Source organism: Pangasianodon hypophthalmus, chromosome 30 (genome assembly GCF_027358585.1).
Source record: "Pangasianodon hypophthalmus isolate fPanHyp1 chromosome 30, fPanHyp1.pri, whole genome shotgun sequence".
NCBI lineage: Eukaryota > Metazoa > Chordata > Actinopteri > Siluriformes > Pangasiidae > Pangasianodon > Pangasianodon hypophthalmus.
Window position 1 is genome coordinate 2,973,997 of NC_069739.1, and position 22,150 is coordinate 2,996,146.

The 22,150-nt window shown below is 38.7% G+C and overlaps 1 protein-coding gene and 1 long non-coding RNA gene across 5 annotated transcripts in view; one reads left to right on the forward strand and one right to left on the reverse strand.

Moving 5' to 3' along the window:
• The window catches only part of itsn2a (intersectin 2a), a 43,236-nt gene that overhangs the window by 16,846 nt on the left and 4,240 nt on the right, over nucleotides 1–22,150 (reverse strand). The window contains exons 2-17 of one of the 4 annotated variants that reach the window (XM_026917483.3): nucleotides 12,057–12,116; nucleotides 10,149–10,241; nucleotides 9,617–9,680; nucleotides 7,257–7,420; nucleotides 6,297–6,494; nucleotides 5,964–6,006; nucleotides 5,536–5,678; nucleotides 5,227–5,290; nucleotides 5,001–5,138; nucleotides 4,748–4,842; nucleotides 4,072–4,355; nucleotides 3,560–3,697; nucleotides 2,957–3,097; nucleotides 2,505–2,592; nucleotides 1,659–1,798; nucleotides 1,119–1,199 (exon numbers count right to left, since the gene is read on the reverse strand). In XM_026917483.3, coding sequence (XP_026773284.3) covers nucleotides 1,119–1,199; nucleotides 1,659–1,798; nucleotides 2,505–2,592; nucleotides 2,957–3,097; nucleotides 3,560–3,697; nucleotides 4,072–4,355; nucleotides 4,748–4,842; nucleotides 5,001–5,138; nucleotides 5,227–5,290; nucleotides 5,536–5,678; nucleotides 5,964–6,006; nucleotides 6,297–6,494; nucleotides 7,257–7,420; nucleotides 9,617–9,680; nucleotides 10,149–10,241; nucleotides 12,057–12,063 — 1,881 coding nt within the window. In that variant the 5' untranslated portion in view covers nucleotides 12,064–12,116. Of the gene's footprint in view, nucleotides 1–1,118; nucleotides 1,200–1,658; nucleotides 1,817–2,504; nucleotides 2,593–2,956; nucleotides 3,098–3,559; nucleotides 3,698–4,071; nucleotides 4,356–4,747; nucleotides 4,843–5,000; nucleotides 5,139–5,226; nucleotides 5,291–5,535; nucleotides 5,679–5,963; nucleotides 6,007–6,296; nucleotides 6,495–7,256; nucleotides 7,421–9,616; nucleotides 9,681–10,148; nucleotides 10,242–12,056; nucleotides 12,117–22,150 lie in introns of all 4 variants that reach the window. The other 3 variants (XM_053231906.1, XM_053231908.1, XM_053231907.1) reach the window with 3 other exon arrangements.
• On the forward strand, nucleotides 9,628–17,965 carry LOC128317897 (uncharacterized). Its single transcript, XR_008301318.1, has 3 exons — nucleotides 9,628–10,418; nucleotides 14,165–14,239; nucleotides 14,321–17,965. It is a non-coding gene; the product is annotated as an uncharacterized LOC128317897 (long non-coding RNA).

Consider the following 22,150-nt stretch of genomic DNA (forward strand, 5'->3'; position numbering starts at 1 on the left):
CAACTGTGCTTTTCTGCTTTTTTGAAACAAAGCAACAATCAGACAAATATGAATAAAATTCTCTGAACAAGTAAGGTAATTCACTGAAAGGGTAAGGTCATGGGACGTAAAGGAAATGCTTTTGCTTCTGGTAGCGATTACTTTCACTTTGTGCTGACTTTAACTAGTGACATTAAACTCTGACCTGTGAATTTACAAGCCTTGGTCTTATGAGCCAATAGAAAACAAGTGGGTGGAACTGATCTCTTTGGTTGGTAAAAAAAAAATGGAGGTACTGGCATATCTGAAAATAAAAAGCTGTCTTGTTCACCAATAGACGCCAGGGGGTTTTGCCATAAAAATGTTTTCCTCTCTGTGTGGATTTTTTCTTAGCAATGTTTCCGTCTCTGCATTCAGTTGGCTGATACCCACAAGCAATCACCTCTCAGTCGTGTGAAACCTCAAGGATTACAGTATTTATTTTGCATAAGTCTGATTTTGTACTTCATGCAAATGAGGTTCTGGTCCCAGTTTAATTGTCTTCCATAAATAAAACCTCGAATTCAGCTGAAGTAATTTAGTCTTGGATATTAAACTGAAAGATCTGCAAAAAAAAAATTCTGCTGCTGTCATTCTGTGCTTTGCAAAGTGACCTTCGGTTTATATAACTTCAGCAGCAGAAGCATCAATTATTTCAATCTGGCTTTAGTGTACAGAGGAAGAGGGGGGAAAAGTGACAGACTCTCATCTTCATCTCCTTTGCATTTCAGCAGCTTGGTCTGTTTGAGTCTACTGACATGCTGAAAGTGAACATGAAATTATTTTTTTTGAATAATATGACAACGGTATATTTGGAGAATGCCATGGGTGAAAGATTGTTCTACTGTATCTGACTTTTACATAATGTCTTTAGAAAAAAATTCAACATAGAAAGAAAGAAGGAAAGAGGAACACACCTGCTAGTTTGAAATCAGGCAGTGCAAGATTTCACCCACAGGTTATGACGGGTGATTAAAAAGTGGTTAAAAATCAAAGTTCCACCAGTAAAAGGTAGTAGTGCAAAGAAGACAAATGCAAGATGGAGGGATGCTCTGGGATGAGTATGTCACATTGAATAAGGAAAAAGGAGAGCAGAGAACCTTGATTAGAAGGAAGAGATTGGTTAGACAGCCCAGCAAAGAGAGAAGTCCCTGTAGCATACAGTCATCCATCTCCACTAACTACAGGGAGGACGAGAAGGAGGGTTAGAGACAGAAAGAAGGAGTGTGCGTGTATGCAAAGAAAGAGGGCATTAGAGAGTGAAAGAGTGAGCAAGCAAGGAGTGCAGATATGCACGAAAGAGAGAAGAAAAGAAAGAAGACCCTGGAGAAGTAAACATTAGTATTGTTTATCATCACATCATATATTTATGGATATTTGAATGTGGTGTTAGCATGTGTGTGTGTGTGTTTCTTTTTTAGTCATGTTAGCAACATGGCATGCAAATAAAGTGCTTTAGTTATCTCTCTATCTTTGGCAGAGGGAAATCTCTCAGTTAAATCCAAATCATGGCACTATATCACTTTAATCACTTCCACTATTCTTTATTAACCAGCCGATCACCTTTACAGTGTTTTAAAAAAGTGCCAGTTTCTGGCTGTCATTGTGAGATTAATTATCAATGTGTAGCTCAGTCGGACCTTCACGTCTCGGTTGTAACGCTCCACCTCAGACAGCTTGGCCGTGGTCTCCCTCTCCAGAGCATCCAATTGCTCCTTCAGCTTCCGGCAGCTCAGATCCTTCTCACACTTATTCCTCTTCACATCATTCACTCCTGCACCTGAGAAAAGGAGAAAGGCTGGACAAAATGTTCTAGGCTTTAACTGGACTAAAATGAACTACATGAAATGTAGAAACTAGACATTTTATCCTTTCATCCATCTGTATATTCCTACATCCTTATATTAATCCTTCCATGCCTTTGATGTATCCATCTTCTATCCCTGGATTATTCTAAGCATAGATCTACCCAACCCTGCAACCATGCATCTGTGCATTTCAGCTTCCATCAATTCACCCTTCAATCCTGGCATTCATCTACCAGTGCATCCATCCACTCACCCAGGCATCTATTTCCCATCCATCTCCTACCCATGCATGCATCAATCTCTGCGTACGTTCACTCTATACCTGCTTCAAGCGTGTATCATCTATATATGCATTTCTCCACCATCCATTTATCTATACATCCTAGCATTCATCTATCAATATATCCATCCACCTATCCATGGATTCATTTCTTATTCATCTAATCCTCAATTCATTTGTATATTTATCTATGCATCCATACATATACATCTGTTTCTCAATTCATGCATAAATCAGTTCTTCCATCTATCCACCTGTTCTTGCATACATCCATTTATCATCCACCCATCTCTTGCATACATACATCCATAGATGGACTGTCTGAAATCAAACCATCCATTCAAGCATCCAGTCCATCCATCCATTAAAAAAAAAAAAAAACGTGTGTATGTTCTCACAGATAGAGTTGGTCTGTGTGAGGTCTCTTAGTTTTTCCGTCAGTCTCTTTTTCTCTGGAGCCAGACTACTCAGCTGTCTCTGAACATCCTGAGAAAATAAAAATAAAAACCTCACATTAGTATATTGTAATCCAAACAGGCAGATCTTAGCACAGTAATTAGTAATTAATTACCTTTTAAATCTGTTTATTAGTAATCTTGTATTGAGCCAATCCAATTGCATTTATCATAAAATATACAATATGTTCAATGATGATGGCTCACATGATGGATGTCTCAGTTGAAATACCAATGTATACAGAAACATCATCCATGCTGAAGGCAGATGTGTTCATTTCTGCTATAGGAATCAGTTTTTAAAATCCTTTGTATGTGCCTGTCTTTAGAGAAATTTAAGAAATTACATGTTGGTATTTTTTTTTTCAACGCATTTAAAATGCATCATTGTGAACCTCAAACTGCAGCTGTAGAGAGTTGATGTCAGCGATGCGTCCATCTCTCTTCTGATTGATGAGCTCTAGCTCCGCCCTCTGGACCCGCCTCTTGCTCTGGGCATCACGGAGACGGTCCGAGATTTGCTTGTGTCTGTTGCCCTGAAAATCCATCAGAGGTGTTAATTCAACACCATTTATTTCCATGCTGATGTGCTACTTGGTGTGTTTCACATGGTAACAGGTGGTTTGAATATGTAAATGGTTGAGGTGATATCATAGCATGCAAATAAATGTCTTTATCTGTCTCTGGCTGAGGGAAATCTCTCAGTCAAATCCAAATCATTGCACCATGTCACTTTGATCACTGTCACTGTGACACTGAGGCCTTATTCAACAGCCGTTCACCTTTAACCAGTGTGAGGCAGACGGAAATGTGTAACTCGGGCAGATTTTAAACATGGCTTAAATGTGAAGGTGTAACTGTGGAGTGAAGGGTGCAAAATTGTTCCGCTGGTTTGTATTATTTCACATTTTAGATCACATCTGACCTGAGGATTGGACATTGTTTGGTACTTTGATTTTGTGTATTGTGTGTAATATTATGTAGAGTGTAAGTCTGACCACAGCCTCCAGCTCCAGCTCCAGACTCCTCTTCCTGGCTGTGAGTCTTTCAATATCTCTCTTCTCTTTTTCACTCTGAGCCTGCAGCTCCGCCCGTTTAGTCCTCTCCCACTCCATCCGTCTCTGTCGCTCTGCCGCCTGAAAGAGAGGAACTGGTTTTACAGATACAGAGTAAATCTCGAGTGTGTACCTGTGCCTGTCCCTGTGAAGGAGGTGTGATCTCTGTACTTGTCTGTCTCAATTAAAGAGGCATGTTCCTTATACCTGTCTGTCCCAATGAAAGACGTGTGGCATCTCTACCTCTCTGTCCTACTGAAAGGGGTGTGTCCTCTGTACATGTCAGTCCCAGTAAAAAAGGGTGTGGCCTCTCTACCACTCTGTCTCAATGAAAGAGGTGTGGACTCTGTATCTGTCAGTCACAGTAAAAAGGGTGTGGCCTCTGTACCTGCCTGTCCCAGTGAAGGAGGCGTGGCCTCTCTTCCCTCCAGTCAAGACCTTTGTGTTGAACGCACCTCCTGTCTCTCCAGCTCCTTCAGCCTCTCCTCCTCCCTCCGTCTCTCCATCTCTCTCTGCCTCTCCATGCGTTGCTCCTCCTCCTTCTGTCTGCGCAGAGCCTCTCTCTCTCTCCGCTCCTGCTCCTCCCTCTCTCTCAGCCTCCTCCTCTCCTCCTCCCGTCGCTCCTCCTCTCTCCGTCTCTCCTGCTCACGCCGCTGCTCCTCCTGCAGGGCCTGGCGCCGCTTCTCCAGCTCCATGCTGCCTCGCTGGAAGTTCTCCCGCAGTTTATCCTCAAACGACACTGAGATGAAGGAGAACCCGCTCACTCTATTCCAAACACTGCGTTTGTGTTATTCTTTAATTAATAATAAGGATAAAGGTTAAGTGAAAGTCCTGAGTCCAGACAATGAAGGAAACACAGAAAAACACCACCACAATAAGAAGAGCATATTGTTGTGTTACTGAGAAACCACAAAGCTTAAAATCCTCTGTCCTGAAGATGTCGGAAAACTGGAAACTTCATCTTATCAATGATTACACATGTGACGCATTACTGTCACTCTGAACTGATATTATAGAAAATTAATCAACAACTTCTAACCGGTCATAATCCAGAATTCAACAAGGTATAGAAGCAGATATATTTTAATATTTAAAGACAAAAAAGCAGATTTCAAGAATGTGTGTGTGTACCATTGTTCTTGCTCTTGTGTGCAGGTTCTGGTTCGATGAAGTCAATGCCGATTAGAGAAACGGACCCATTTGGTAGGTCACATGACTTTCCGGTTCTGCACACACACAACAACAACAACATTATTCAAATAACCAGCACTGAAACATGATTTTAAAGGCATCTCACACTTTATTTGACATTATTGTACTGTATATACTTAAAATGAGCATTTTTACGTGTGTGTGTCTGTGTATGTATGTGTGTGTGTGTTACCTGAAAGATGGTGGCAAGAGGTCAGCAGGTAGGGTCAGAGGTAACGGACGGCCCGTTTTGGCCATGTCCACGAGGTGCATAGCCAAAATAAATTCTTCTGCTCGCAGCTGACCATCACGATCCACATCTGCCAGAGTCCTAATGACACACACACACTCTGAACAGGTGTACAAGTGTAAACACATACTTTATATGTAACATGTTGATGGGGTTTATCTGCACTCACCAAATGGTGGCGAGTTGGGTCTGGGTGAGGTTAGAAGCAGTGAGAGCATTCCTGACCTGTGGACCTGCAGCCACACACACACACACACACACACACACACACACACACACACACAGTTCACCAACTCATTTCTTCACGCATTGATCAATTTATCAGCCGACCCTACCTATTTAATAACTTATTTTATATAGAACAGTAACTGTACACTCACAAAGTTACCTTTTAAAGAATACGTTAATCATAAACACACTCATAAAACCCCCCACCCCTACCCTAACCACACACACACACACGCATACACGTGCACACCTGACAGGTATCCGGTCATCAGCTTGTCCAGGATGTTGAACTGCTGGCGGTATTTAAGGCGGGACGACTGAGGTACTGCCCAATCAGATGTTCCGGTTTTTGGGGAGTTGCTTGCCAGAGAAGTGGTGGAGGAGGAGTTTGAGCTGGTGGCAGCCAGTGGAAAATAAGAAATCACAAAAAAAGCCCCAGTATATTAAGAGACAAGCTAAGGTTATTCAAACATCATCTAATGGTAATGCATAGTAACGTGACACTATTTAGACACACAGTAAAGCTAATCGTGACTAGGAAAGTGCAATAATTAAATCAGAACGCAGTAGATTGAGGATCAGGTTGCGTATGGAGATACGTGTGTGTGTGTGTGGAGGGGGGGGTGGTTAGGGGCACGCAACAGCATGCAGATTCACCACTCGACCCTGATTCAGTACCTGCTGGAAGCCAAGTCCAAGAGGGAGTGAGATTTACTCAGAACTGCAGAGAGAGAGAGAGAGAGAGAGAGAGAGAGAGTGGGGGGAAATACACTGAAATAAGTAACGGAGTATCCGTATATTTGTGTGTGTGTGTGTGTGTGTGTGTGTGTGTGTGTGGTGTGTAAATGTGTGTCTTAATATTAGTGGTATCTGTTCAGTGCTCCAAATATCCCTATCTGTATCTCTGTTCAGATTTAATCCCAAAGTGGGTGTGGCCTAACCCAGGATATGGTTTTTAACATATTATGTATATGTACAGTATAGGTGTTGGAGTGTGTGTGTGTGGATTACCTGGGGCTGGCGTGAGCACCGTGGCAGTGCCGTTGGGTAAGGCCGGCATGCTGAGCGAGTCAGGGATCAGAGGCAGCAGAGGTTGCACAGCTGGCATAGAGGTCAGAGACGTCATGGAGGTCACGGAGGAGCCGACGGGCATCGGGGTCAGCATGGGCATCGTTGGCATGATGGACAGGTTTGGCATTGAGCCCATACCTGTACACATACACATACACACACACACACACACACACAATGTCTTTCAGTCCACACAGACACACTGCTATAGACCTATTACAAATAAATAACAAAGGCATCTCATTTAGGAAATCTTACTGTATTGTTAGTACTCTGTTAGTTTTAAGAAATGATCCTTGTAATAAATAATAAATAAATCCTTGAATACAACATTACACAATCATTGGTTTTATATATATATATTGGTGATTTTTCCCCCCCATGTTGTTATGAGTTCACTCCATTTATTTGTAATATGTGAGTCGTAAATGATTCACTCCATTTATACAACTGTTAATCATTAGCACAGATGAAAGTTGCTTTACATTCTTTTACAGCTTGTTTTCTACAATGATTTCCATGTTTATGCTGGAAAGGGTGCTCTGAAAATCTGTTCTTTTTTTCCAGTTTTTTGGTTTTCTCTTTTTATGTTCTTTTTGCTTTTCCAGATTTGACTCAAGAAACCATACAAAAAAATCTGTTTTTATGTCTCTTTTCCACCTTGTTATCAGCACTGTGTTAATGGGACACTAAAAGTTATAATCATTTGACATTTCAAACATCTTGCGTACACGTCTTTAATAATAAACATACCCTTCCTCTGTTCACCTTCACTTTAAACACCACTGAATCAGACTCTGAATCAAATGAATCAAAACTCAGGTAATACAAGCTGTTCAAAAGAGCTGAATCATTTTAGTGAGTCATAACACACATGGACGCTCCTAACACACAGTTTACCGAATCGTGCTGATGATGTCATAACAGGGACCGGGGTCTGCTTCATGATGATTGGCAGAGACGGAGGGAGGGGCTGACCCTGGAGCTGCAGCTTAATCAGCTTCATGGCAATGGAGAACTCCAAACGATCCATCTTTCCATCCTTCCCCATATCAGCCAACTCCCTGAGAGCAAGAGAGAGAGAGAGAGAGAGAAAGAGAGAGAGAGAAATAGGGGTGGGGGAAAAGAGAAAGACAAGGACAGAGTGAGAGACGAGATGTAGAGAGAGACAGGGATGGAAATAGAGATAGGGACAAAGAGAGCGAAAGTGACAAGGTCAGAGAGAGACAGACAAGGATGGAGAGAGAGAGAGAGAGAGAGAGAGAGACATATACATTATATGTATTATATAATAGTCCTGATTTAACACAGGTCCAAGGCTATAATTTTACTTCCTGTGGGAGTAATTCTACATCCTGTTTGAAGACAGCAAATTTATATCAGACAGCGAACCACAGACAGGAAGTGGTTACATTACAAATCCTCTACCCAACATGTATACAAACTCAGACTCAAACACACACTGTCTCTTGTGTCTCACATACACAATCCACCTAGTCACATACTCACATTTAACAGAGACTTTGTAATAAAGCAAGTGTGTGTGTGTCTATGAGACATCTGTCACTTCAGGGTTTTTCACACAGATGAAATTCTTTCAGTCTGTGGATTGATTACACAACTGTACACGTCATGTCTTCTGAAATTAAAGATAACGAGTAGAGCTCTCTATTTTTAATGTTAAAACTTATTCACTGATGCATTATTTATGTGTGATTTATATTTATAAAATTTATAAATTTATAAATTTATAAATTTGTGTTTAAATCTCCTCGACACTGAGTAGTGGCTAGAGGAAGTTCACTTATTTATAAAAATAACTACTTGCATTTAAATATCTACCTCTCATTATATGGACAAATCTTTCCTTTCCTTCTGCAGACAACATCATGACTTCTCCCGAAATTGTGAAACTTGAAACAGGAAGTGACATCACTGCTTCAGCTAATCAGTGTATTGTCAGTGGTGTGGTGCAGACTGAACCCGAGAGCTTGAACACACCGTGTGTGAGGTGAGAAAATGTCCCCAGGCATTAATCACTGTTCGTCTATATTCTGTATAAACAACCTAAATAAATAATGCAAATACTAAATAATGCAGGGAGACAGGAAGTGTGTGTGCAGTGTGGGAATATCATGGATCAGCTGCACACAATTGATTTTGTTATTTATTTTTAATTTTTGAAATATCGGGCTGCCACAGCTTTCCTATTTCTAAAAATGAGCCAGACTAGTGTATGAAACCACTCCGTGTTCACTTCATAGGGTGCTAGTTTACACACTTATGTCCCTGTACTTCATTACTACAATTAATAAGCTGTAATTAGTCTATGTATAATTAAAAAATGAATACTTGTACACTCCATATGTAGCTGCATCATACCAGCCAAAGTTGATTATTTTCCTATAACAGCATGTCCTACAGTGTTTTATTCCTCTTCTTCCACAGATATTTATTTTCGATAACAATTTTACATTAATTAAAGAACGACACATCACATATTTTATCCGTTTATAGTCATGTTTAATGTTATGGAACGTCAGCAAGTTAGTTCCTGTTATCGTTTACGTTACAGCAGCTATAACCAGTCGTTCCCTCACCAGTCTCTCTTTTTTCTCTCTCTTGAAGTTAATAAGACAAAAAAAAAAAAAAAACACAGCTTGTCATGTTACCAAGAAAACCAGAAAACACAAACCAAGACAAAAGTCCTGCTATGTTCTAAGGCTAGCTAAAGTTAGATGCCATTTTACAGACCATAATAATGGAAGATTTTTCCCTCTGCATGTAAATGGAATTAACCAATCACAACCCTACCTTCAGGCTTGCTCTGATTGGCTGAGAGACTCTGTTCAAGTGCAGATTAAACTCAGTGAAGAAACTGAATACATTAGGTAATTCATATAATAATAATATGATAAACCATATAATAATAATAATAATAATAATGTAAGTTTTGAATCTATTTATAAAAAAGTATCTGATAGTTTTTCTGAAATGTGTGGAGGTGCAATGGGGAAGCTAAGCATAATTTAGAGGTAGCTACAGCACTCCCTCTAGCACCCCCAAGGCAGCCACTGAGTGTGTGTGTGTGTGTGTGTGTGTGTGTCTGTGTGTGTCTGTGTGCGCATGTGTGCGTGTGCGTGTGAGAGAGAGAGAGAGAGAGAGCACTCACACAAGGCAACCTTTATATAAACCATCAGATGTACTCGATAAGGACTGTGTGTACTGTTGAAATGTGTGCTCTGTGTGTGTGTTCTTACCAGATCTCAGCCAGTACTGAAGCAGGAAGTCCAGACTGCAGAAAGAACTTGCGTGCTTGATCTCCTACACAGACAACACACAGACACACACACAAATAATGAGAGAACACCTTATTAGTAATTAGCTCTAGGGATTGTGTATTTGAAAGATCTTTATTTTCTACTTTTAGTCACCTAACATGTGACACTTAACATTTATTTAAACACACATATGCTACATTTTTTTGTTTGCCTAAATGACGTACATTGCATCCATGGATTTTTTTGTAGATGTAGGGTGGTCGTGTAAGAAATATGTGATACGAGCGCAGTGTGGTGGAGTGCTACTGCTGAGGTTCACTCTCTGTAGGGTTTTTAGAGGAATTTCAGTCTTAGTGTGAACAGTTTTATGTTTAATTATATGTGACAGAGTTATGAGAGATACTCCACACTGCACTGACCTCAATTCAATTCCCACTCTTATCAGGGCTCTGTGTGTGTGTGTGTGTGTGTGTGTGTGTGTGTGTGTGTGTGTGTGTGTGTGTACATTCACCTGACACGTATCCCAGAGTGGGAGTGAGGGAGTCAAACTGTTTGTCATGCTTCCCTCTCTCTTCTGGGGTTATGGCCCAAATATTAAACCCACCTGAGATGGAGAGAATGTTAATCATTATAAATCTCACACAGGTGTTTATTTGAGGTGTGTTTAACATGCACACACAACACACACCTTCACATTCAGTCTCTCTCTCTCTATCTCAAAACTAAAAAAGCAGCAAACCTCAGACACCCAGTAGGTTTTGGTTGATGGACTACATTTGAGGTAAGAGTGAAATGTGTAGTGTGTATATTTGCTTTTTTTTAATGATATACAGAGGTGCATGTGACCATTCAGAGGTCAGCTGACCAGAAGTCCACTTCCTAAATCTCTAATCACCATTTCTCCACAACCAAATATGTGTATTTATTCACCAGAAACAGGAAATACCACACTGCAAGCTTGGGTGGCACTTCCTGGTGGCAACATCTAATTCAAAACATACCCTCATGCACGCACACACACAAACTCTCACACACACACACACACACACACACACACACACACACACAGAGTTAACAGCAGCTCCTGCAGTGTCCTCTCTAGAGGACTAACAAGAGCAACAACAAATCCACAGACCTTGCTCTGAGACACACACACACACACACACACACACACAGACTAGAGATAGCACTAATCTCTGGAGTTTAAAATGTAAACTTGTGTAACCTTCAGGCAGTTCCCTATAGTGTGAAAAACTATTTACACATGAAGACAGTCAGCCAATCAGAATCCTGATAAACAGTTTGTATTAAAAAAAAAACAATATGCAAATGAGCAAAATCACAGATAAAGCAGTCAGTGGGAAGGCATAAGACAAAAACAGGCAAGTATATGAAACACATATACACAGATTTAAGTTCAAAATGTATTCAAATGCAAGAAGACTTTTGATGTTTACTAGGGAAACACTGACCAGTAAAGTCTCACCAGGACTGAAGGACATAGAGGCCACGCCTCCTTCACTGGGACTGACAGGTACAGAGGCCACACGTCTTTCACTGGGACTGACAGACATAGAGGCCACGCCTCCTTCACTGGGACTGACAGACACAGAGGCCACGCCTCCTTCACTGGGACAGTTGACACTTTCAGCTCCCAAATTATTAGTAAACAAAATAAGACTTTGCATACTTTGCATTGTTTTATACTGTATGCAGGCAGCTCTTTCCTGTCATGCTGCCTCATGACACACACGAGGCTAAGAGTCAAACACACGGCTCACCGTTCATGCTCAGATGTTAAAAAGATGTTTCCATGGAAGCTACACTGCAGGAGTCACAGCATTGTCTACATCTACAAAAGAAACATAAAACGGCTCATATATGCAAGTCAGCTCTCAACGTTCACTTAAAAGAATCTACTCAAAGAGCCGATTCATTCTCAAACGACACATGGCTAATTTTCCCAGAGGATCTTTTCCCTCACAGGAGCAGCGTCGTGCCCACAGAGATACACTCCGCTGCCATGGCGTTAGCGTTTAGGGACATGAATCCGGATCTCACCCAGCATGGGGCTCTTCTTCCTTTTCTTAATTCATCTGTTCATTCCTGTTGCATCATTTCTTTTCATCTAGAAACTAGATACCTGCTAAAGTGCTTCTTAAAATACACTTAAATATAGAGTCTGTGTTCTTGAAGAAAGCACGCTGGATAATTTTGGAAAGAGTTCTTGAAGAAAACGTCCTCTGTGATTTCATGTTCGAATCTTTTAATTAATCATGACGACCTCGTTTTGGATCACAGTTCTGCTGATGAGGGGAAAAATATGAGCCGAGAGAGGATGATGACAATGACACCTCTGTGTTCGCTTCTTTAAACACACACACACACACACACACACACACACAGATAGTATTCTTACCATTCATGGCTGCAGGTGGGATTCAAGTATCTTCTGTTCAGCTGGCTAGCTAACACTCATCTACAGAGAATGACAGAGAGAGAGAGAGAGATTAGACATGCTAGCATGGCTTTACGCTGAGAGGGGAATTAGCAGACAAAAAAAATGGGAAAATAGCAACAGTGGAGTGAGTGTGTGTGTGTGTGTGTGTGTGTGTGAGAGAGAGTGTAAGATGGATAAAAGTGAGCAGATTGAACTGGGAATTGACTGAGCTTTCATGGTTGCAGGGAAAGATAGCAGAGAGAGAAGAAGGAAAAAGAGACACTGTGACTGGAATGCCTTTGACACTCGATACCCACAATCCTCCATCCTTCCTTCTCTCCATCATTTTTATGTATTTTTTTTTAGCATTTCCCTCTTTTCACCTGATTCTCACACGCTATATTAATCAAGTCATTCATCTCTGTCATCTCAGTGCATGTGGATTTAAAAGTGACCCACTTGTGTTTATTTTTCACCACCATGCTGACGGTTTTAAAAGGACAGTGTGGCAAAGGTTTACACAAATTCACACAATGTTCCCAAATGTAGTTGTCACAAATGCCCAGGATAATACCCATCCCCATCAACAGACGGCAATCTTATCAAAATTCTAGTTCTGTCACACACACGCACATATTTCCGCGAAGTCTTGCCTCTGTATGCGGGTAGACAGCTCTGAGCCTTTGTTATCCTGTTTCTGCCTTGCCTTTGTTTGACCCTGCTATTCCTACCTCACGTTACAATCTTGGATTATCCCTGTCTCGTTCTGTAATTGTGTACATTTACTGGCAATGACCTTTGGACATCATATAATAAACCGCTGTACATACATCGTAACTTTTCTCCTGAGTCTCCCTTGTTACAGGAGTATTTTTGGCAAAGACGTTTGGTTTCTGATGAGTTACGAGGCTTATGCAGCTAACAAGTAATAAAGTAAAAAGTCTGTAAATATCTGCGTCAGACCATACCTAGGTCTTCAGTGCTGTCACGTTGCTCTCTTTCAATACTTATTTAATACACTCTCGTCGACTTGGAAATATGTAACTTATGTAATATATGTATGCTTTGGTTTTCTTTGGAACCGAAAGTGAAATCATGTCAGATTGCACTCATTAAGTTGTTCTCCTGAAGTCTACAATTATGTCGACACAATACTGCGCCCCCTCGAAGGGATCATATAACAAACTCCATTTGGGGTAATAAAGTAAATGAATAAGCTTTAAGATGGTGTCAGATTCCTTCAAGGGGAAATCGATGAGGCCATATTAAAAACAGTCCAAAAATTTAAGTAAAACATTAATTGCTCTTAAATGCATAGGCACTCTTAATAATGTGGCTTTTCATTATAATATTGCTACTCTAGCTCAGTGGGCTCTGATACACCAAGCCGTCGTTGAAAAACCAGTGCCAGCCATGGCCGTCTGATAACCATTCCCATTGTTTCGTGCCTTATACGAAGATATGCTTCCGCACGCCGCAAAAACAACAACTGACAGCCAACATGTACGTACGTTCTGCATGTGTGTAGAAGCAAACTAGTCTCCATACCAGAAGCGGGCATGAGTCTGTATTCTGCATCAAAAAAAAAAAAGAAAAACAAAACCCAAAGGTTCAGTATCAAAGAAAAACAAAACCAAAACACTTACTGCTATACTAATAAGTAGTACTGTGCTATTATTTAGTATAGTAATGAATATTTAAATGCAAAAAAATCACTATAGTGGACTAGCAGACGAGAAATAACGAGAAAATGTGAACAGAGAAATGAACTGTAATCACAGTAATTTATGCAAACAGATTTGTTTTGTTTGGCTTCTAAAAAACTAGAATAAAGGCTGTATTCAAAATGGCATACAATACAAATTATTCGTAAGTCTTTCTTGTAAAGTCTGTCCACTTGGCAGTCATCTTGGAGATGCCTCATGGTGGACCAGGCTCCCATTTGCTTTTGAATAGTGAGAGACCAATAAACCACAACCTGATAAACAAACTGTTTGGACCACAGATTTTAAATTGCTGATTAAAAATGTGGTTTATGGCTCCAATAAGGAACAACAGCAAAAAAAAATTTTTAATTTTTTTTTCAGGTTTCAGTGACTGTGCATGTGTCTAACAAAGGTGACACCAACCTTCTTTAAGGCTGTTTCTATAACACAATAGTGGTGAGCATCAAACCAGACCTGAAAAAACACCAAGCTTTTTATCCTCTGAATTATATTCATCATGCTTTTATTTCTACTCAGAACTTCTCTGGAATGCTGGCGTATAGGATGCAGCCCTTTGCAGTGTTCATTGTGAGTTAAGCTCAAAGCACTGTGAGGAACAGGAAATGGCATCATTCACAGTTTCCTGTTTAGAAATCCAAGGCTGAGGAAGTCCAAGTGCCTTTGATCAGGGAAGCGTACAGTACGTTCCCTTTCTTAAGCTGATGGAGGAGTGAACTTTGCTCTGTACACTCTGTAGGGTGAGGTGAGGGTTAAAAGGTGGTAACTTGAGCCACATCCTTGTTTCTCATGTTATAAATTACCTTTGTACACACATTGTCTGTGCTCACTGAAGCATATGTTAGCATTTCTGGATTCAAAAGAAAACACAATTTCACACTCTGATGCTCCACAACTCGTGACATTTTTTAACTCTTGCCAGTGTTAGAATATATATGAGCTTCTTCTGTGCTTCTTGTTTTCTAATAAACAACATTACTGATCATAAATGTACAGAATTTCCCCCCAACCTCAAATGTAGTTCATCTGCCAAGTGTCTGGAGGAAAGGAAGCCACCAGTTTAGCATCCATCACATACTCATGTTGCCTCAGTCAGCTTTATGCAGGTGTTCAGTGTCTTAAACAGACTTGTTGATGTGATTTCTGGCTCTGTTTAACACATTGTTACTATAAACATGGACAAAAGGACAAAGTCACAGAGCTAAAAACAGTTGTAGGTCACCTTACATTCTCAACACATAGTTTGTTAAGAAGATTTGTATGGTCAAAGTAGTTTAGATTATAATAGAGTTCACATTTGAGTCTAATTATATTTTAATTAGACTGTGCTATTTTATGGATGGATGGATGGATGGATGGATTGGTGGAAAGAAGGATGGTAATGAAAGATGGCTGGTAAAGGGTGGTGTTTTAATGGATGGATGATGGTAAAGAGTGATAAATGGATGGATTGAGGGACAGATAGATGGTGAAGAGCGATGGATGGATAGATGGTAAGGAGCAATAAACAGATGGATGGATGGTAAAGATCAATGGATAGATTGATGGTAAGGAGTGATGAATGGATGGGTGGTAAGGAGCAATGGATGGATGGTAAAAGCGATGGATGGATGGATGAATGGATGGTAAAGAGTGATAGATGGATGGATGGATAAAGAGCCAGCAGCAGTAAACAGGCTCCTCTGTCCATTGATCTGAGTTTTGGCCAGACGCAAGACGTTTTACAACCAAAAGCTTACACACACACACACACACACACACACACACACAGACAAAACAATAAATCAGACCCTCACTCTCTCTCTCTCTCTCTCTCTCTCTTTCTCTATTAAATATCCAGAATACTGTTGCTCTTTTTTTTCATTTTCATTAAAGGTTTTAATTTAATTCTCTTTGATTTTCACTGCATTTGAACAGCTCGGTGAGTGTGACTTTTTGCAGCCTCTGTAGAACGATACAGTGACACACAAAGTGATGAGTGATTTTTATTCTGATTGTGTGAAATGTGCTTCTGCTGTTTTAGCAGAAAAAAAAGCCTTCATGCATGAGGACAAAGTGAGTTCTCACCCACGCAAACAGGATAAATTACATAAATTCATTCAATCAGTTACTGCATTGCAGTTCGAGCGGAAAGTGATATTCGTGTAGTGAATGTAATTATTAATAATTTAATTATTAATCATTTAAACTTTCCGAGACTGACTCACAATGAGCAATGAGATTAAATATCAGTACACACTTCGCTAGAGTTTCACTTCTGTAAAACCTTGTTTAATTGCTGAGGTAGAACACTTCGCACAATCCTACAGCAACAGCCTTCACTGTAACCATGGAAACAAAAACTAGCTAAGTTACCATGCTAAAATAGTTAGGCGAAAACAATGGAATGTGAAAAACACTAAAATCATTAGGAGGTTCTTTTTTTTCCTATTTGTAGCTTGTTGGATTGATTCGATTTATAGCATTTGAATCTATATTTTTAGCTACTTTATATTTTTATTTTTACAGATGAGTGTTTGCAGAGTATGGGCTAAGTGTATGTGATATGAACACACAGTGTAGCTAATGCTAATAATGATCACTCTGTGTGTGCACTTTAACATCACACACTCATTAATGTTTAAATGCATTAGGATTCTAAATCTTTAAACCTGGAGTCTTCAGTCTTCTGCAAAGAGCCGGCGTGGCTGCAGGCTTTCATTTCATTTCTTACGCACACATGGATAAACACGTCAATTCCACGATTAAAAACAATGCACCAGATTGTGTTTTGACCTTACACACACACACACTGGAACAAACACACTCTTTGACTGGGGATTGATAGACACCTGCGTGCAGCACTGACCAATCAGCATTCAGCACCGCTTCCTCCACTAACAGAGTGTGTGTCTTTTCCGAGAGCGTTACCCAGCATGCTTTGCGCTGAGGGAAGAAGGAGTCCTCTGTTCACACAGGAAACACACAGGCTCAGGCTCAGTCCTGAACTATTTAGTAAAAGTGCACACACGCCAGACTGGGATGTGTGTGCGTGTTACACAGGGTTATACACTGTTTACACACAATTTATCTGAAAGCTGGAGGTTAAACTCCTCTGAGGTGTGTATATGTGTGTGTGTGTGTGCTTCAGTGTGACTTTCATTTCGAGTAAATCTCTGCACATGTGAAGGGAACAATAAAAGAGCATGAGGGAAGAGTGTAAAAGCAACACTGACTTGGAGCTGTGAGGCAACAAAGTACTATTTACACTTACACTGTAATGAACCATTTACGGGTCTGTTGGCTAGATATTTAGGTTTAGCTTATGTTCTCCATCAGTAGCTCCATGTTGTAATGCTAGCTAGCTTTTTTAATAGCACGCTAGTTAGCTGTGAGTGTACAGGCCACTCTGTAGCACGTTTGTATGTAGTTACATTACATATGCACTGTTGACTGAAATGTATCCATATTTTTCTATGGTTAGCTACTGCCTTATTTGGAAAATATATTTCATCTATATTTGAGAATTGACTAACAAACTGTCAATCAACCAAACAACCCCCACAAAATTTTTAAAAAAAGACAGTGAAATTAAAATCAGCAGACTGTGCACAGGGACTGTGTATTTTTAAATATTTTTTGTTATTCATATTCGTGTGTAATTTGCAAAATCTATTTTTGGATTTTTCTTGCAGAGCTCTGTAATTTTTGCCACAAAATTCCACACCAACAATCATGCATATGCTCACACACACACATACACACACACAGCACTGTAAGTATTTAGGGCAACCCATGTCCTCTAGGATGGACTTTTACTGTGACTATACCGTATAGACCATCTTTCTAGGTCACGTCTCCACACTGATCGCTCATACATGACCCAATCTATAGGCTCCTGCTATTAATAACACACACACACACAGCGGTGCTCTGAGACAACCAACAGTACAGGCATGTTAATACCTGTGCAGGTATAACTTTTTTAGTATAATATAGTGTGGCACAAGTGTACTGTAGTGTATTATAGTGTAGTATAATGCAGTATAGAGGAGTGGAGTGGAGTATAGTACAGTGTGGTACAGTACAGTTTAATGTAGTACAGTAGTATAGTGTAGTGTATTATAGTCTAGTATAATACAGTGTAGTATATCACAGTGTAGTATATTATAATTGAGTGTAGTATGGTGTAGTATATCGCCGCGTAGTGTAGTATATTATAGTTGAGTGTAGTATGGTGTAGTATATTATAGTTGAGTGTAGTATGGTGTAGTATATTGCCACGTAGTGTAATATATTATAGTTGAGTGTTGTATGGTGTAGTATATTATAGTTGAGTGTAGTATGGTGTAGTATATTATAGTTGAGTGTAGTATGGTGTAGTATATCACGGCGTAGTGTAGTATATTATAGTTGAGTGTAGTATGGCGTAGTATATTATAGTTGAGTCTAGTATGGTGTAGTATATTATAGTTGAGTGTAGTATGGTGTAGTATATCGCCACATAGTGTAATATATTATAGTTGAGTGTAGTATGGTGTAGTATATTATAGTTGAGTGTAGTATGGTGTAGTATATCACGGCGTAGTGTAGTATATTATAGTTGAGTGTAGTATGGTGTAGTATATTATAGTTGAGTGTAGTATGGTGTAGTATATTATAGTTGAGTGTAGTATGGTGTAGTATATTATAGTTGAGTGTAGTATGGTGTAGTATATCGCCACATAGTGTAATATATTATAGTTGAGTGTAGTATGGTGTAGTATATTATAGTTGAGTGTAGTATGGTGTAGTATATTATAGTTGAGTGTAGTATGGTGTAGTATATCACGGCGTAGTGTAGTATATTATAGTTGAGTGTAGTATGGTGTAGTATATTATAGTTGAGTGTAGTATGGTGTAGTATATCGCCACATAGTGTAATATATTATAGTTGAGTGTAGTATGGTGTAGTATATTATAGTTGAGTGTAGTATGGTGTAGTATATCGCCACATAGTGTAATATATTATAGTTGAGTGTAGTATGGTGTAGTATATCACGCCGTAGTGTAGTATATTATAGTTGAGTGTAGTATGGTGTAGTATATCGCCACATAGTGTAATATATTATAGTTGAGTGTAGTATGGTGTAGTATATCGCCACATAGTGTAATATATTATAGTTGAGTGTAGTATGGTGTAGTATATCGCCACATAGTGTAATATATTATAGTTGAGTGTAGTATGGTGTAGTATATTATAGTTGAGTGTAGTATGGTGTAGTATATTATAGTTGAGTGTAGTATGGTGTAGTATATTATAGTTGAGTGTAGTATGGTGTAGTATATCGCCACATAGTGTAATATATTGTAGTTGAGTGTAGTATGGTGTAGTATATTATAGTTGAGTGTAGTATGGTGTAGTATATTATAGTTGAGTGTAGTATGGTGTAGTATATCGCCACATAGTGTAATATATTATAGTTGAGTGTAGTATGGTGTAGTATATCACGGCGTAGTGTAGTATATTATAGTTGAGTGTAGTATGGTGTAGTATATTATAGTTGAGTGTAGTATGGTGTAGTATATTGCCGCGTAGTGTAGTATATTATAGTTGAGTGTAGTATGGTGTAGTATATTATAGTTGAGTGTAGTATGGTGTAGTATATCGCCACATAGTGTAATATATTATAGTTGAGTGTAGTATGGTGTAGTATATTATAGTTGAGTGTAGTATGGTGTAGTATATCACGGCGTAGTGTAGTATATTATAGTTGAGTGTAGTATGGTGTAGTATATTATAGTTGAGTGTAGTATGGTGTAGTATATTATAGTTGAGTGTAGTATGGTGTAGTATATTATAGTTGAGTGTAGTATGGTGTAGTATATTATAGTTGAGTGTAGTATGGTGTAGTATATCGCCACATAGTGTAATATATTATAGTTGAGTGTAGTATGGTGTAGTATATTATAGTTGAGTGTAGTATGGTGTAGTATATTATAGTTGAGTGTAGTATGGTGTAGTATATCACGGCGTAGTGTAGTATATTATAGTTGAGTGTAGTATGGTGTAGTATATTATAGTTGAGTGTAGTATGGTGTAGTATATCGCCACATAGTGTAATATATTATAGTTGAGTGTAGTATGGTGTAATATATTATAGTTGAGTGTAGTATGGTGTAGTATATCGCCACATAGTGTAATATATTATAGTTGAGTGTAGTATGGTGTAGTATATCACGCCGTAGTGTAGTATATTATAGTTGAGTGTAGTATGGTGTAGTATATCACGCCGTAGTGTAGTATATTATAGTTGAGTGTAGTATGGTGTAGTATATCGCCACATAGTGTAATATATTATAGTTGAGTGTAGTATGGTGTAGTATATCGCCACATAGTGTAATATATTATAGTTGAGTGTAGTATGGTGTAGTATATTATAGTTGAGTGTAGTATGGTGTAGTATATTATAGTTGAGTGTAGTATGGTGTAGTATATTATAGTTGAGTGTAGTATGGTGTAGTATATCGCCACATAGTGTAATATATTGTAGTTGAGTGTAGTATGGTGTAGTATATTATAGTTGAGTGTAGTATGGTGTAGTATATTATAGTTGAGTGTAGTATGGTGTAGTATATCGCCACATAGTGTAATATATTATAGTTGAGTGTAGTATGGTGTAGTATATCGCCACATAGTGTAATATATTATAGTTGAGTGTAGTATGGTGTAGTATATTATAGTTGAGTGTAGTATGGTGTAGTATATTGCCGCGTAGTGTAGTATATTATAGTTGAGTGTAGTATGGTGTAGTATATTATAGTTGAGTGTAGTATGGTGTAGTATATCGCCACATAGTGTAATATATTATAGTTGAGTGTAGTATGGTGTAGTATATTATAGTTGAGTGTAGTATGGTGTAGTATATCGCCACATAGTGTAATATATTATAGTTGAGTGTAGTATGGTGTAGTATATTATAGTTGAGTGTAGTATGGTGTAGTATATCGCCACATAGTGTAATATATTATAGTTGAGTGTAGTATGGTGTAGTATATTATAGTTGAGTGTAGTATGGTGTAGTATATTGCCGCGTAGTGTAGTATATTATAGTTGAATGTTGTATGGTGTAGTATATTATAGTTGAGTGTAGTATGGTGTAGTATATCGCCACATAGTGTAATATATTATAGTTGAGTGTAGTATGGTGTAGTATATTATAGTTGAGTGTAGTATGGTGTAGTATATCGCCACATAGTGTAATATATTATAGTTGAGTGTAGTATGGTGTAGTATATTATAGTTGAGTGTAGTATGGTGTAGTATATCGCCACATAGTGTAATATATTATAGTTGAGTGTAGTATGGTGTAGTATATTATAGTTGAGTGTAGTATGGTGTAGTATATCGCCACATAGTGTAATATATTATAGTTGAGTGTAGTATGGTGTAGTATATCACGGCGTAGTGTAGTATATTATAGTTGAGTGTAGTATGGTGTAGTATATCGCCACATAGTGTAATATATTATAGTTGAGTGTAGTATGGTGTAGTATATTATAGTTGAGTGTAGTATGGTGTGGTATATCACGGCGTAGTGTAGTATATTATAGTTGAGTGTAGTATGGTGTAGTATATCGCCACATAGTGTAATATATTATAGTTGAGTGTAGTATGGTGTAGTATATTATAGTTGAGTGTAGTATGGTGTAGTATATCGCAGCGTAGTGTTGTATATTATAGTTGAGTGTAGTATGGTGTAGTATAATCACAGTGGAGTGTAGTATATTATAGTTGAGTGTAGTATGGTGTAGTATAATCACAGTGGAGTGTAGTATATTATAGTTGAATGTCGTATGGTGTGGTATATCACAGCGTAGTGTTGTATATTATAGTTGAGTGTAGTATGGTGTAGTATATTATAGTTGAGTGTAGTACGGTGTAGTATAATCACAGTGGAGTGTAGTATATTATAGTTGAGTGTAGTATGGTGTAGTATACCGCAGCATAGTGTAGTATATTATAGTTGAGTGTAGTATGGTGTGGTATATCACAGTGTAGTGTAGTATATTATAGTTGAATGTTGTATGGTGTAGTATATTGTAGTTTAGTGTAGTATGGTGTAATATATCATAGTGTAGTGTAGTATAGTATACTTGAGTGTAGTATATTACAGTGGAGTGTAGTATAGTGTAGTATATTACAGTGGAGTGTAGTATAGTATAGTACAGTGTTGTGTACTACAATATACTGTACTACACTATACCACACTACGCTTTAATACGTTACGCTATACAATACTACACTGTACTACAGAACAGTGCAATGTATTGTAGTGTTGTTGAGTGTAGTATGGTGAAGTATTTCCCAGTATAGTGTAGTATATTATA